This window comes from Mytilus edulis, chromosome 6, assembly GCF_963676685.1.
Source record: "Mytilus edulis chromosome 6, xbMytEdul2.2, whole genome shotgun sequence".
Lineage (NCBI taxonomy): Eukaryota > Metazoa > Mollusca > Bivalvia > Mytilida > Mytilidae > Mytilus > Mytilus edulis.
Window position 1 is genome coordinate 44,169,405 of NC_092349.1, and position 14,175 is coordinate 44,183,579.

General features: G+C 31.4%; 1 protein-coding gene across 2 annotated transcripts in view; it reads left to right on the forward strand.

Moving 5' to 3' along the window:
- LOC139527736 (E3 ubiquitin-protein ligase CHFR-like) overlaps nucleotides 1–13,033 on the forward strand; it is a 32,750-nt gene extending 19,717 nt beyond the window's left edge. Inside the window, exons 15-21 of one of the 2 annotated variants that reach the window (XR_011665423.1) lie at nucleotides 354–544; nucleotides 3,852–3,923; nucleotides 5,920–5,990; nucleotides 8,649–8,736; nucleotides 9,658–9,774; nucleotides 10,911–10,986; nucleotides 11,660–13,033. Coding sequence is in view for 1 of the 2 variants with exons in the window: in XM_071323377.1 (XP_071179478.1) it covers nucleotides 354–533; nucleotides 3,540–3,623; nucleotides 5,920–5,990; nucleotides 8,649–8,736; nucleotides 9,658–9,774; nucleotides 10,911–10,986; nucleotides 11,660–11,699 (656 nt within the window). In the remaining variant the exon portion in view is untranslated. Of the gene's footprint in view, nucleotides 1–353; nucleotides 545–3,539; nucleotides 3,624–3,851; nucleotides 3,924–5,919; nucleotides 5,991–8,648; nucleotides 8,737–9,657; nucleotides 9,775–10,910; nucleotides 10,987–11,659 lie in introns of both variants that reach the window. The other variant, XM_071323377.1, reaches the window with a different exon arrangement.
- The last annotated feature ends 1,142 nt before the right edge of the window (nucleotides 13,034–14,175 follow it).

The following is a 14,175-nucleotide window of genomic DNA, read 5'->3' on the forward strand; positions in this document are numbered from 1 at the left end:
AAAAAAACAAATACAAGTCATACACTTTCTGCCAAGTTTTTAAGCATCCATTATATTTTTAAATTATTTCAGAGAATCCTTGTTTGAAAATTTTTGAATATTTTCCTACATTATAGTTTTGTTGAAAAATGTGAAAAAGATATGTATCATAATCGTGTAAACATTGCAGACATCTTTGTAGGTTTAAAAAGTGTTTGGCATTTTAGAATTCAGTTACACTTTTTTTACAAATGAGAAAAATGATAATTTATTATAACTTAGAACAACAGCTTTAGGATTTCTCAAATTCTCCAGCGAAGAATTAATATATGCAGTGTGTTTTCTTATTGTATAAGTAAGATTCTCAATTGTAGATGGCAAAACAAAGAAAATGGCTGACCCAGAACTAAAAGATGAGAAGACCATGCCAGAAGCTCCACCCTATAACTGCCCGCTTGTTCAGAATCATGTTTTATGTCAGTGTTGTCTACAGCCCATGCCAGACAGAAGGGCCCAGGCAATAAACCCTGATAATAATATACCACCCCAGCAATGTGAGTATTTTGTATCTATAGCTATATAGATTAAAGTCTAAGCAAGGTATACATGCTCATGTAAATGTCTAAAAATATTCTTCCCTAATTATACCCCCGCTTTAAAAAAGTTGGGGTATACTGTTTTACCTCTGACTGTCCCTTCATCAGTCAGTCCGTCAGTCCGTCCTTCCCTCCCATGAATTTTTTTCGTCGCATCTTTCTCAGGAACTACATTACAAGGACTTCTGAAATTTGGTTTGAGGGTTTATATGAGTCAGCTATACCGTGTGATGCGTTTTCAGATTCATCACTCAACAACTTCCTGTTTACCGAACACTTGAATAATTTGTACATGATAGCTATAGCCAAGTTGAAAGTTTTCGTCGCATCTTTCTCAGGAACTACATTACAAGGACTTCTGAAATTTGGTTTGAGGGTTTTTATGAGTCAGCTATAAAGTGTGATGCCTTTTCAGATTCATCACTCAACAACTTCCTGTTTACCTTATACTTTTAGCGGGGCAGGGGTAGCATTAGTGAGCAGTAGCTCACAAATTCACTTGTTAGGTCAGTTTATCATGAGGACAGCGAGATTGTTTCACTGTCCTGTGTGACTTTATAACAGTAATGAGATGAGGTATGATTGCTGATGTGACAAATATCCATTAGAATTTAAAGCAAGTGAATGTAAGTAATCATAGGCTACCATACAGCTTTCAAAAAGGAGAAAAACCCTTACAGTATTGTCAGCTATAAAAAAAAAACTGACATTAAAAATGTAAAACAATATGATTAATTCAAACGAGAAAACTAACTGCCTAATTCATAACAAAACAATTTAGGATAAACAAATATCAAACAGAGTCAAAAAGTGAAACATAAGTATCCATCACTGGTGTCGTCAACAATGTATTAGTTTGTGATAAAGTCAGTTTATGGGGAACCACTAGTTGTAGGTCAAGGATATTTGGTTTGCAGTCAAAAAGCGAGACATATGTATATGCCCTTGTCTTCGTCAACAATGTTTTAGCTTGTGATTAGGTCAGTTTATATGGAACCTAGTGGTAGGTTAAGGATATTTAATATGCAGTTGTATTAGCATTGTTTCATCTCATTTCCATGGAGTTTATTTGGCACTGCCCCCCTCAGTCATAGTCAATTGACTTTGAAGCTTTTGTTTAGTTTACATGTATTAGTTTGGGATTAGGTGAGTTTGTGGGGAGTGGTAGCTATATAGGTTAATGATATTTTGTACCCAGTTGTATAAGCATCGGCATATCTCATTCGACAGAGATTATTTGGCCCCACCCCCTCAGTCAGGGTTTATTGACCTTGAATATTTTGCATAACTTACATGATAAAGCACTGCCATATTAATTTCAACATTTGCTATCAAAATAACAAAAAGACAAGACATATCTCTGTTTACAGTTTATTTACAATAAAGTTTGTTTTTATATAAGATTTAAAGTTCTCTATTACAAGTTGCCTTGCAGGAGTAAATCAATTTTGACTTTACAAGAAATATTGAAAATGTATACTGAGGCAACTTCATCATGTGATGATTTTCAAGGTTTTATAAGTAGACTTTTATGACAGTGATCTGGAAGGTTTTTTTCCCTATGGGCCCAGGGCCCCTCAAAATTATATTCAATGGGCCATGTTGTCAAATGAGTGGGCCATTTGAATTGACTTCTGTAAAAAAAAAAAAAAAAGTATCAGTATATTTTGGCAAAGAGATGTTGGTACTTACCTTTATGATTTTAAATAAAATCATGGATATTGTTCCTGTGATTTTGTAATTTCAATTTCAATGAATATACAATAACTTCTTCCAACTCGAACAATATTTAAGTTAACCTTTATTTACAATGTTTAAACTGGTACTGTTGCCTTGTTCATGTTCAAGTTTTTTTTTTGTACATTAAATTTGTGCCTTCGTCGATACCATACTTATTCCAGACGTTCCGTATCAGAGGACATTTCAGGCATTTCCTCTGCACTTTTTGTATTATTATAACTTCATCACGGTAACAAGAATAACAGTATATTAGAGTATCATTAATTCGTAGAACAAAACAACAAATCGCTGAAGTCATACAAAATGTCAAAACGAGCCAAAGACCAAAAAATGACAAGGACAGTTAAGCGCCTTTTATGGAGACAAAAACTATATTCCTAAAAGTCTTTGGGGTCCTTCAATCGAAATAATAGCAAGCTAAACTAAATGAGATTATTATTAGAGTTAAATCTCATCTGTACTAGCCAAATTTCACAAATTTAAAGGTGTTTATAAAAAAAAAATATCATGAATGATGGTTAATTACGTTTTTCGGATTATCAGTTAGATCGCATGGTTCTATTATCATAGGGAAATACCTGAGACGTCCCAAAAATATATAGGTGCTCCTATTATTGGAGGAACATTACACAGTTGTGTACACACACATGGCGGCACAGAGCACGATCGGAAATCCATTTGACGATATCTAAGCGTTTCGAAATGAAGTGAAAAATATTGTGCGCCACATGGGCTCTTACATTTGTCACTGTATGCACCATTTCTTGACAATATGCGCTATAGGCGCAGGGCGCACGTCCTGCCCAATCACTGTTATGATTGATTTTTTTTCAAGTGCCACAGAATTTGTTAATGCCATAATTCTAAAACAAAAGCCTCAAGAAAAGTCAGTTTTGACCACAACTTTTAATGCTATTTTTATTTTCATTATTATATACATTTATTAAAATTAAAAGAAAAAGATAATTTATATCTGCTTTTGAAGTAAACCTGCACTTTAACATATAACAGCTAATCAGTTAAGAAAATATTCTGATCTGTTCTGAAACCTTTTTCATCCTTTTTTTGTTTTTTTTGTCAGTTGAAATTTGGTTTTATTTGATTTCATAAAAAAAAAAAAAAAAGGAGATTTGCTATATGTTTATATCATTGATACAACAATTGAACAACACAGAAAGTTTGGAAATATATTAAATGTTGTGAAGAAAGTCAATTATTTTTCAGGTCAGATTTGTTACAGAGCTTATTGTCATGCCTACTGGGGATGTACAAAGAATGAATGTACAGGTTGTATAGGAAAGTTTAAAGGTAATAATTACTGGGGATGTACAATGAATGAATGTACAGGTTGTATAGGAAAGTTTAAAGGTAATATTTACTGGGGATGTACAATGAATGAATGTACAGGTTGTATAGGAAAGTTTAAAGGTAATAATTACTGGGGATGTACAATGAATGAATGTACAGGTTGTATTTGAAAGTTTAAAGGTAAAAATTAATGGGGATGTACAAAGAATGAATGTACGGGTTGTATAGGAAAGTTTAAAGGTTATAATTACTGGGGATGTACAAAGAATGAATGTACGGGTTGTATAGGAAAGTTTAAAGGTAATAATTACTGGGGATGTACAAAGAATGAATGTATGGGTTGTATAGGAAAGTTTAAAGGTAATAATTACTGGGGATATACAAAGAATGAATGAACAGGTTGTATAGGAAAGTTTAAAGGTAATAATTACTGGGGATGTACAAAGAATGAATTAGGGTTGTATTGGGAAGTTTAAAGGTAATTATTAATAAACTTGGTTTAAGTAACCTCTATGAAACAAAACAAATAGTGGACATACAAGAAGCTAAAGAAAAACTTTTATGTTATACTGAAAGTGAATGGAAATACAAATCTGCTTTATCACCGAAACTATGAACATTTGTGACCTTCAAAGAAAATTACGAACTAGAACAGTATATTACATCAAATCTGTCTAAACAAGAATGATCGGCTCTTTCCCAATTAAGATGTAGGATTCTTCCTATACGCATTGAGACCGGAAGGTTCCGTAACGAAGCGCTACCAGACCGAATATGTGTACTGTGTGAAAAGCAAGAGGTCGAAGATGAAAAACATTTTATGTTAAACTGTCCATGTTATGACAAACTTAGACAAAGGTTTCTACCTATGGCCGCATTAGACAATTTTAGTAACAACAGCGAAAAACTTATCCATTTATTGAAATACTATCAAATTCAAACTGCAAAATTTGTAAATTCAGCTTTCATTCATAGAAAAAAACAACTTTACGTCTAATTCTGTATTTTTATTTTGTAAACTTTTACGTTTTCGGATATGATATTATATTGCTAAAGTGACATATAGGTCCAATGGGCCAGGTGTAAATATCAAATTGCTATGTATATAATTGTATAAATGTATGTTCTGATACACATGTCACTATAATAAATAATTACTTACTTACTTACTTACTTACTTACTTACTTACTTACTTACTTACTTACTTACTTATTAATTATAAACAGACAATGAATTGGGTAAATTTTCCAGGTACTTAGATTATTAACATAAAAGATGAAGTTGCTTTACTTTACAACATTTTATTTTTCTAAAGTGCACAATTGACAAATATACAACAGAAAAATATGGATTCTGAAACAAATAAAAACATACATATACTGTGGATTCATTTCTTTTCGTGGATTGAGGGAAATTTGTATTTTCATGGATATTGTCGAAGCATGCATATATACAAGCCTATAAAAAACTTATACGTTGTTGAACATTTAAATTTGTGGATCATGTTCACCCTGCATCCAGGAAATTGGTATCTCACAAATGATAATAATTATCGCTATTTTGTGCATTTTTCCTTTGATATTTTTTTGTGATAATTTTCATATCATGCTTCTCGCTTGAGATGGAAAAATTATCGCTAGAAACTTAGGAGGCCACGTGGCATTGCTAACAAAACTGACATGAAATTGACAACGTCGTCATAGGTAAAATAGCGATAAACAGATTATCATTGGTCATCTCAACTCGATTGCTTTTCTTACTTTCGCTGTTCCAGCTCAAGCGAGAAAATCAATCTCGTTGAGATGATCAACGATAATCTATAATTCCACAATATGCTTTGATATCTAGCAATGCTTAATTATGAGAAAGATGTGATTCATAAAACATCTCATAAATATATAAAAATTATCAATGAGGATAGTAAACATAAATGTAAGGTATATATATTGATAATTTAATTTTGGATGTAACGCGTCTTCTGATTGGCTGACGTTATTTTGTTATCAGCCCATAGACATAATTTAGTCATGTGACCGTGACGTCATCAACATTTTTCGTGGTTTTCTACGGTTTAAAATGGGATTTAGAATTAAATTATAAGAAATGACTGTAATATTTTTTCTGTCTATTCGAAATGACATAAAAAATGTGGTGCACACTGTTAAATAACTCGCTACACGCGTTATTCAGTGTGCACCAAATTTTTTATGTTATTTCTTCATAGACAGAAAAAATATTACAGTCATTCCTAAAGTATAAGGAAGCTCATATAAATGAATAATGGTTTTCTTGTAGATTTAAATTTTGGAAAGAAATGCTTGAATAACCTCATATTAGAAAATGTCCATGAGTCAGAGATATTTAAGGTAAGACTTGTATTATAGTTTAAATAACAATGTTGATTGGATTGTGGCAATTGTTAAAGAAGCATCAAGTCCCAAGGGAGTGACACCGTCTCATTCAGTGTATTTTACCAAAATTTTTGGAAGAAAACTTTTTATACGACCGCAAATTTTGAAAAAATTTTCGTCGTATATTGCTATCACGTTGGCGTCGGTGTCGTCGTCGTCGTCGTCGTCGTCCGGCGTCCGAATACTTTTAGTTTTCGCACTCTAACTTTAGTAAAAGTGAATGGAAATCTATGAAATTTTAACACAAGGTTTATGACCACAAAAGGAAGGTTGATATTGATTTTGGGAGTTTTGGTCCCAACATTTTAGGAATTAGGGGCCAAAAAGGGCCCAAATAAGCATTTTCTTGGTTTTCGCACTATAACTTTAGTTTAAGTTAATAGAAATCTATGAAATTTTGACACAAGGTTTATGACCACAAAAGAACGGTTGGGATTGATTTTGGGAGTTTTGGTCTCAATAGTTTAGGAATTAGGGGCCAAAAAAGGGCCCAAATAAGCATTATTCTTGGTTTTCGCACAATAACATTAGTTTAAGTAAATAGAAATCAATGAAATTTAAACACAATGTTAATGACTACAAAAGGAAGGTTGGTTTTGATTTTGGGAGTTTAGGTCCCAACAGTTTAGGAATTAGGGGCCAAAAAGGGACCCAAATAAGCATTATTCTTGGTTTTCGCACCATAACGTTAGTATAAGTAAATAGAAATCTATGAAATTTAAACACAAGGTTTATGACCATAAAAGAAAGGTTGGGTTTGATTTTGGGAGTTTTGGTCCCAACATAATAAGGGGCCCAAAGGGTCCAAAATTAAACTTTTGTTTGATTTCATCAAAATTGAATAATTGGGGTTCTTTGATATGCTGAATCTAACTGTCATGACTGTGTATGTAGATTCTTAACTTTTGGTCCCGTTTTCAAATTGGTCTACATTAAGGTCCAAAGGGTCCAAAATTAAACTTAGTTTGATTTTGACAAAAAATGAATCAGTTAGGTTCTTTGATATGCTGAATCTAAAAATGTACTTAGATTCTTGATTATTGGCCCAGTTTTCAAGTTGGTCCAAATCGGGGTCCAAAATTAAACTTTGTTTGATTTCATCAAAAATTGAATAAATGGGGTTCTTTGATATACCAAATCTAACTGAGTATGTAGATTCTTCATTTTTGGTCCTGTTTTCAAATTGGTCTACACTAAAGTCCAAAGGGTCCAAAATTAAACTTAGTCTGATTTTTACAAAAATTGAAATCTTGAAGTTCTTTGATATGCTGAATCTACACTAAAGTCCAAAGGGTCCAAAATTAAACTTAGTCTGATTTTTACAAAAATTCAAATCTTGAAGTTCTTTGATATGCTGAATCCAAAAATGTACTTAGATTTTTTATTATGGGCCCAGTTTTCAAGTTGGTCCAAATCAGGATCTAAAATTATTATATTAAGTATTGTGCAATAGCAAGTCTTTTCAATTGCACAGTATTGCGCAATGGCAAGAAATATCTAATTGCACAATATTGTGAAATATCAAATTTTTTTTTAATTAGAGTTATCTTTCTTTGTCCAGAATAGTAAGCAAGAAATATCTAATTGCAAAATATTGTGCAATAGCAAGATTTTTTTTTAATTGGAGTTATCTTTCTTTGTCCAGAATCAACTTAAATCTTTGTTATATACAATATACAATGTATATTCACTTTTTACTACCAACTGATAAATTAAAATAATCTTTACCATTCAGTGATAACAAGCAGTTTTTTTTACATCTTAATATTTTATGATGTATTTAAATGAGTAGTTATTGTTGCAAACTCCATTAGAAATTTTAATTGAGATTAGTTTTGGAATAAGGGAAAGGGGGATGTGATTAAAAAAATTGGGTTCAATTTTTCTCATTTGAAATTTCATAAATAAAAAAGAAAATTTCTTCAAACATTTTTTTGAGAGGATTAATATTCAACAGCATAGTGAATTGCTCTAAGAGAAACAAAAATTTTAAGTTCATTAGAACACATTCATTCTGTGTCAGAAACCTATGCTGTGTCAACTATTTAATCACAATCCAAATTTAGAGCTGAATCCGGCTTGAATGTTGTGTCCATACTTGCCCTAACCGTTCAGGGTTCAACCTCTGCGGTCGTATAAAGCTACGCCCTGCGGAGCATCTGGTTTAAAGCTTTTTACTGCATCTGGTTTAAAGCTTTTTACTGAACTTGGTATATATTTAAAAAGGATTTAAATATATAATTGTTTGAAATAAATAAAAAATAGTTTTAAATGGATTTCTATTTTTAATTGTTTCTTGATATAATGAAGAGTTACAGCCGACTTAAATGAGTATGTAGCTAAAGGTAATATCTTTGGTTAGCTTGCTTGCTAGCTGAACTGTGAAGTCATTGTTATGTTTTGTAAACTACCCTTCTTTAAGAGTAGACTAGTCTGACTGATAATCAATATATCGGTCTGTAGGACTAGGCTTCTTTGAAAGAAGGGTAGTATACCTTACCTAATAATGACTTCACGGTTCAGCTAGTAAGCAAGCTAACAAAAGATATTACCTTTAGCTACACACTCACTGAAATCACCTGTAATAATATCTTTTTCAATGCCTTTCTTTAGAATTATGTAGAAGCTAATGGTATGTCAGTGAAGCAAGTTTTGAGAGAATCCCTAGTGAAGTTAGACGCTGGACAATACACCTGTCCTGGTAAGTTTTGGATTAAGAATGGAAATGTGGAATTTGTCAGAGAGGCAAAAACCCGACCATAGAACAGACAACAGCAGAAGGTCACCAATAGGTTTTTTAAATGAGAAATTTCCGCACCCGGAGGCGTCCTTCAGCTGGCCCCTAAACAAATATATATACTAGTTCAGTGATAATGGACGTCCTACTAAACTCCAAATTATACACAAGAAAATAAAATTAAAAATAATACAAGACTAATAAAGGCCAGGGGCTCCTGACTTGGGACATGCGCAAAAATGCGGCGGGGTTAAACATGTTGGATGTTGCAATTGGATTGTAATACATACAAGAAAGCAAGATTCTTTTACTGTATATATTTGTGTTAGGTTTCATATCTAGACAGCATCTAAGAAAGGGCAATCACATCTTTACTATGTTCCTTATTTTCGCTTCATAGCCTTGAACAATGATTTGATGTGTTTGCGTTGGGATCAATTAATTTTAAAATGCCTATCGCAAATATACTGAAAATTAGACTCGCAAAACATTTCCTGATACATACATATGGCATTATTTACACTAAAATACACAATTTTTATTTGGTATGCGTCAAATGAAACTGTATTGAAACCATGCTATATTTTGATTTAACAGATTAAGAACGGAAAAAAAGAAAGCTGAATTCATTATATAGAATAAGATACATGTAAGAGTTGGAAGCTCAATATATTGTCCAACAAAACTGGAAAGGACACACACTTTACTATATTGTATACAATTATACATATACACTGTATATGTCAAGCAAAACATATTTTATCATAAACTTTTGATTGATTTAAATTGAACTGTAAATGTTGAAAATTCTGAGAAATGATTTCACTCTATAGCACTGCTTTTATGTTCAATATGAAGTAATGGAGTTGAATTCTTATTTTGAAGATCAGTCAAGATTTGCAATAAATTCCAACACTGCCTTATGCTATACCTGTGGGCTGAGAAACTTTAAAGAACTAGCATATCAGTACAGGAAAGATATTCCTAGAGACGATCTTCCTGGTAAGTAAGAAATAAACAAATATTTTATTATGCTTGCAAACAGCCTTGGTTGTCTCGCAGTAGTATGCTTATTTGGAATGCAGTAGATCAAAAGTTTGTTTAGCCAAAGACTTAAAGTTATGCAAGTGAAATTAAAAAAATCTATTTTTCAAAATCGATAAATTTTAACAAAAGAGGCTAAAAATATTGATAAGTAATGGAGCTCCTTTTCAAGATATCTAATGTTGAGAAAATGGTGGTAAAAGGCTATCTTGGACTTTTACCTTATATTTGCATTGGTATTATTTGGGTCTCAAATCGAAAGAAAAGAAATCCAAAATCGGCTAAAATTTTGGCAAATGATCTTCTGTGAGCTATTGGAGTCTTATATGAAAAGAAAGAGGGGTGTTATGGGGCAAGATATTTTAACCTGTATCTTAGGGAAAAAAACAAAAGAGTCCAAACATTTACTTTTCTAACAAGCATGCCATATCTAGTAGTAAGATCAGAAACTGGTTCGCTCAAAGTCAGATAATTGTGTCTTGATAGGGTGATATGTCTTATGACTGTTTCATTGTAAGCTAGAATCCAACTGACATATCCAGCTTATGGTCTAATTAAAACCCAGCTAGGGTATACTTTGTGTAATAACTTGTTGTCATTATGAATATACATGTAAATGCAAAATTGTTTGGAACCTTCATTTTGATTAGAAACCATCACTAATGTTCATTGCATCAACTCACGATTGTATGGTCACAAATACCTGCTTACTAACTTTGCTAACACCTCACCAATAAACTTAATTTGTTTCATCAAATCACCAATTGATGCCATCAGAGCCAAAAATATAATACAGTTATCTCCTAAATCAATCTCATTTTCCAAATACACTTAAATGTGTATTCCTAGGCAGTTGTTTTGAATTAAATTGAATTAAACCCTAATTAGCTTCTTTTTTAAAATGATGAAATAAGTGAACCTAATCCTGGCAAAGAATGTTTTCTACACATGTGAGAGTTGAAGAAATTCCTGATTTTGAACTGTTCCCAAGGGAAGACAATCATGGTTAGCCAATCAAAGTCTGTGTTTCTCATGATCAAGTTAATAAGCCAATAAAAATTGATTACTAACTGTCTTTATTATTTCTTTTGCAGAGGATGCTCAAAAGAGACAGGATTGTTATTGGGGTAAAAATTGCAGAACACAGAAAACAAGACCTCATCATGCAAAGTATGTGTTCAAGCTTTTAAATTAGAATATGAACAAAAGGGGATGAAAGATAAGATTTGAAGGGAATATTTCACACATCTAAAAGTACAAATAATTGAGATACATTCTTGTTTTTGCTGTTTTAAATCAGGAGCCTGTAATTCAGTGGTTGTGTTTGGTTTTTGTCAGTCATTTTTATTTTCATTTATTGTTTGTCCTAAATCAGGACTTCTTATTGGGATTGTGTCATGTTTTGTCATGCCTTTTATAGCTGGCTTTACAGTTAAGGTTATTCTAATTTTTGAAGGCCTTTTGTTCACTTTTAAATTAAATCTTCATCATTTGGACTCTTGTGGATAGTTGATTCATTTGCATTTATACATCATTTTCTTATAATACAGTTTAACTGAAAAAAAATGTTCAGAGGTCAACATCTACACTAACCAATACTACACTAGTGGCACACTGTAAGAATATCTTTAATTTACCCTGATTCAAGACAAGTCATAGATATTCAGTAGATTTAGTTTTAAGGTCCACAATCAACAGTTTTACATACATTTATAATAGTTGGTAGTGAAGCTTAAGTTTTTTATCATTCAAAAAGTCTTCTCTGTTTTATAAGATAGTTCAGAAAATATCCATGATAACTGTTAATTAGCACTTACTAAAATATGAATTTTCATCTTTTTAGGAATTTTAGCCATATCTGTGATCAGATTAGAACTACATAGAACGAAGAAGACAGAGGACTTCTTGTTCAGACTAAACCTATATAGAACCAAGAGGACCAAGAACCTAAAAGAAACCTGTGATAAAACAATGTAGCCATTTTATGTTTGTGCCCAGAAACAGAAAATCTGTATGGCATTACAGATTATATATTTCTGATAGTTTTTTTGTTAAAACATTGAGAATTGTTGTACATTCACATATTATTCATATAACTGTGGATTCATTTATTTTCGTGGGTACCAATTTTCTTGTATTATGGAAAAGTTGCATATTCTTGGATATTCAATTTTATGGTTTTGATGAAGTCTACATACAAGTCTTTAGAAATTTTGTCATTCGTTGAACATTTAATTCCGTGGTTCACATGTAACCATGAAATCCACCAAAATTGGTATCCAATGAAAAATTAATGAATCCACAGTTATAAGTTTTACTAACAGTTTGAAGAGTTATTTCACATCCTCTTTTAAGCTGTACTTGCAAAACAACATTAAGATTTGTTACAAGTATTTATTCTTTTCCCAAAAAATAGGAAAGGTTATTTAGGATGTTTTGTGTATAAAATACTTGTATTTGAACTAAACAAACTCATATGCATGTTTCTAATATTAACCAAGATGTACAGGCCTAGGAGAGGTTGTTGTGTACAATATTATGTTGGTAGTGAACTTCATCGGTTAAAAAAGATCATGTTTAGTGCTACCAAATTATTTTGTTAAAGTTTTTTTAATTTAATTCAATATTTAAAATACAATTTCTGAGTGTATTTGTATTGTATTGTTGCATGCATACAAAAAAAAGCTATAGAAATTCAGATGGTCAGATAATGGATTTGCTATCTTAAGAACTTTTAAATTCTGACATTAAATTAAAAAATGCAATATTTTTTTTTACAGGATAGGTTTTTGAAAAGTAAAACACTGGCATTTTAAATGGAGCATTATTTTTTGAATTCACAATAATTTTCTTAATTTTTCTATTGTTAACCCTAGGTATAATTTATGTTTTATTTGAACAGCATTTACTAAAAGAAATATATTGATAAATTGGTGAATTTAAATTATGAAAAAGATTTCCAATTTTGTTTTAGCAATTGTTACATTCTTCTGTTTGTTAAATATGTTTCCTTGTATTTTTAAGGATATATAATTTCCACTAACATGGTAGTTAGGATATGTAAATTGATTTTTGTTTGTTTGTAGAATGACAATGACAGACAGGTTATTGTTTGTTAGATTTTTTTTATAAATTGTTGTTGAAGAAAACATTAATATTGATGAAAATTATAAAATGTTCATTTTTTCTGATAATAAAGAATGATTTTTACATTGTTTACAACCCTTTGTTGATCCATAATATACTTTTTTTTTTTATGTCTGATAGCCATATACCCTTATCACCCCTTGATAAAAGTTACATCTATTTAACCTACCTATCATCCAATATAGCCATCAGGGTTTGACACTAACTTCAAACAGTTAGTAGTCCAGAGGACTATTAAACAAAATAATTGACTAGTCCTTCTAGTTTTGTTGTAAAACAACGGTGGCTTAGGTTGTGAAGCAATCTCAAATAAATGGGTGGGTTTTGAGGGGTTGAAAGTAAATTTTTACATAGCACCTTTTTAGTACAGCGGCTTCATGAAAAATTGTGCACATCCTGCTACAAGCATGAAACTTGGCACAAAGCCTCCTCATATATTACGCTTTGATTTCAAATAGGGAAGCATTTGAAAAAAATGTCTCATTTCCAGTAAAATTCAAAATGGTGGACAATATACTTAAATCAGCCCAACATCGAAGGCTGGTATGTAAAAAGGTGTTTTAATCATGCTTTTACCATTATATTCGGCACAAACATTTGTTATGTGATTCTTTTGGATATATTTAGAGATTATAAGTCTTTTGAAGCCCTACTTCCTGTGAAATCCAATATGGCAGACATTGTACTAAAGAAAGCGTATTTATTTGGGAGGGTAATTGAAATGTGTTTGAATGTATTGCTACCATTAACATATTGTACAGAAACCTTTCTTGTGTGCTTATCAGGGATACAAAATATAGTTTATATGTCCCAACTTCCAATAAATATGGCGGACATAGAAATATCAATTTTTAATTTTAATATTCAACTTTATTCAAAATGTTAAAAAAGTTTGTTTTTTCCTGGTAACTAAACATTTGGCTTGAATTTATCTTCAAACTACGAATTCACTATAATTATGTTTAAACTGTTTCAATACAAAATTAACACTTTCGGTAAAAAAACGATATGGTGTAAATTTCAGAGATGAGTCCTCAAACTGTATCCTCGATGTAAAGTTTTGAATAGATAAGTTAAACAAAAGTAAAGTCACTAAAGTACTAAAACATCTTTAGAATAATTAATTTATGACCGCCAATACATGTTTATTTACAATCACCACCACAAGCTCAAAAAGCAGTACACGGTTGACATGATTTTCTACATTTACAA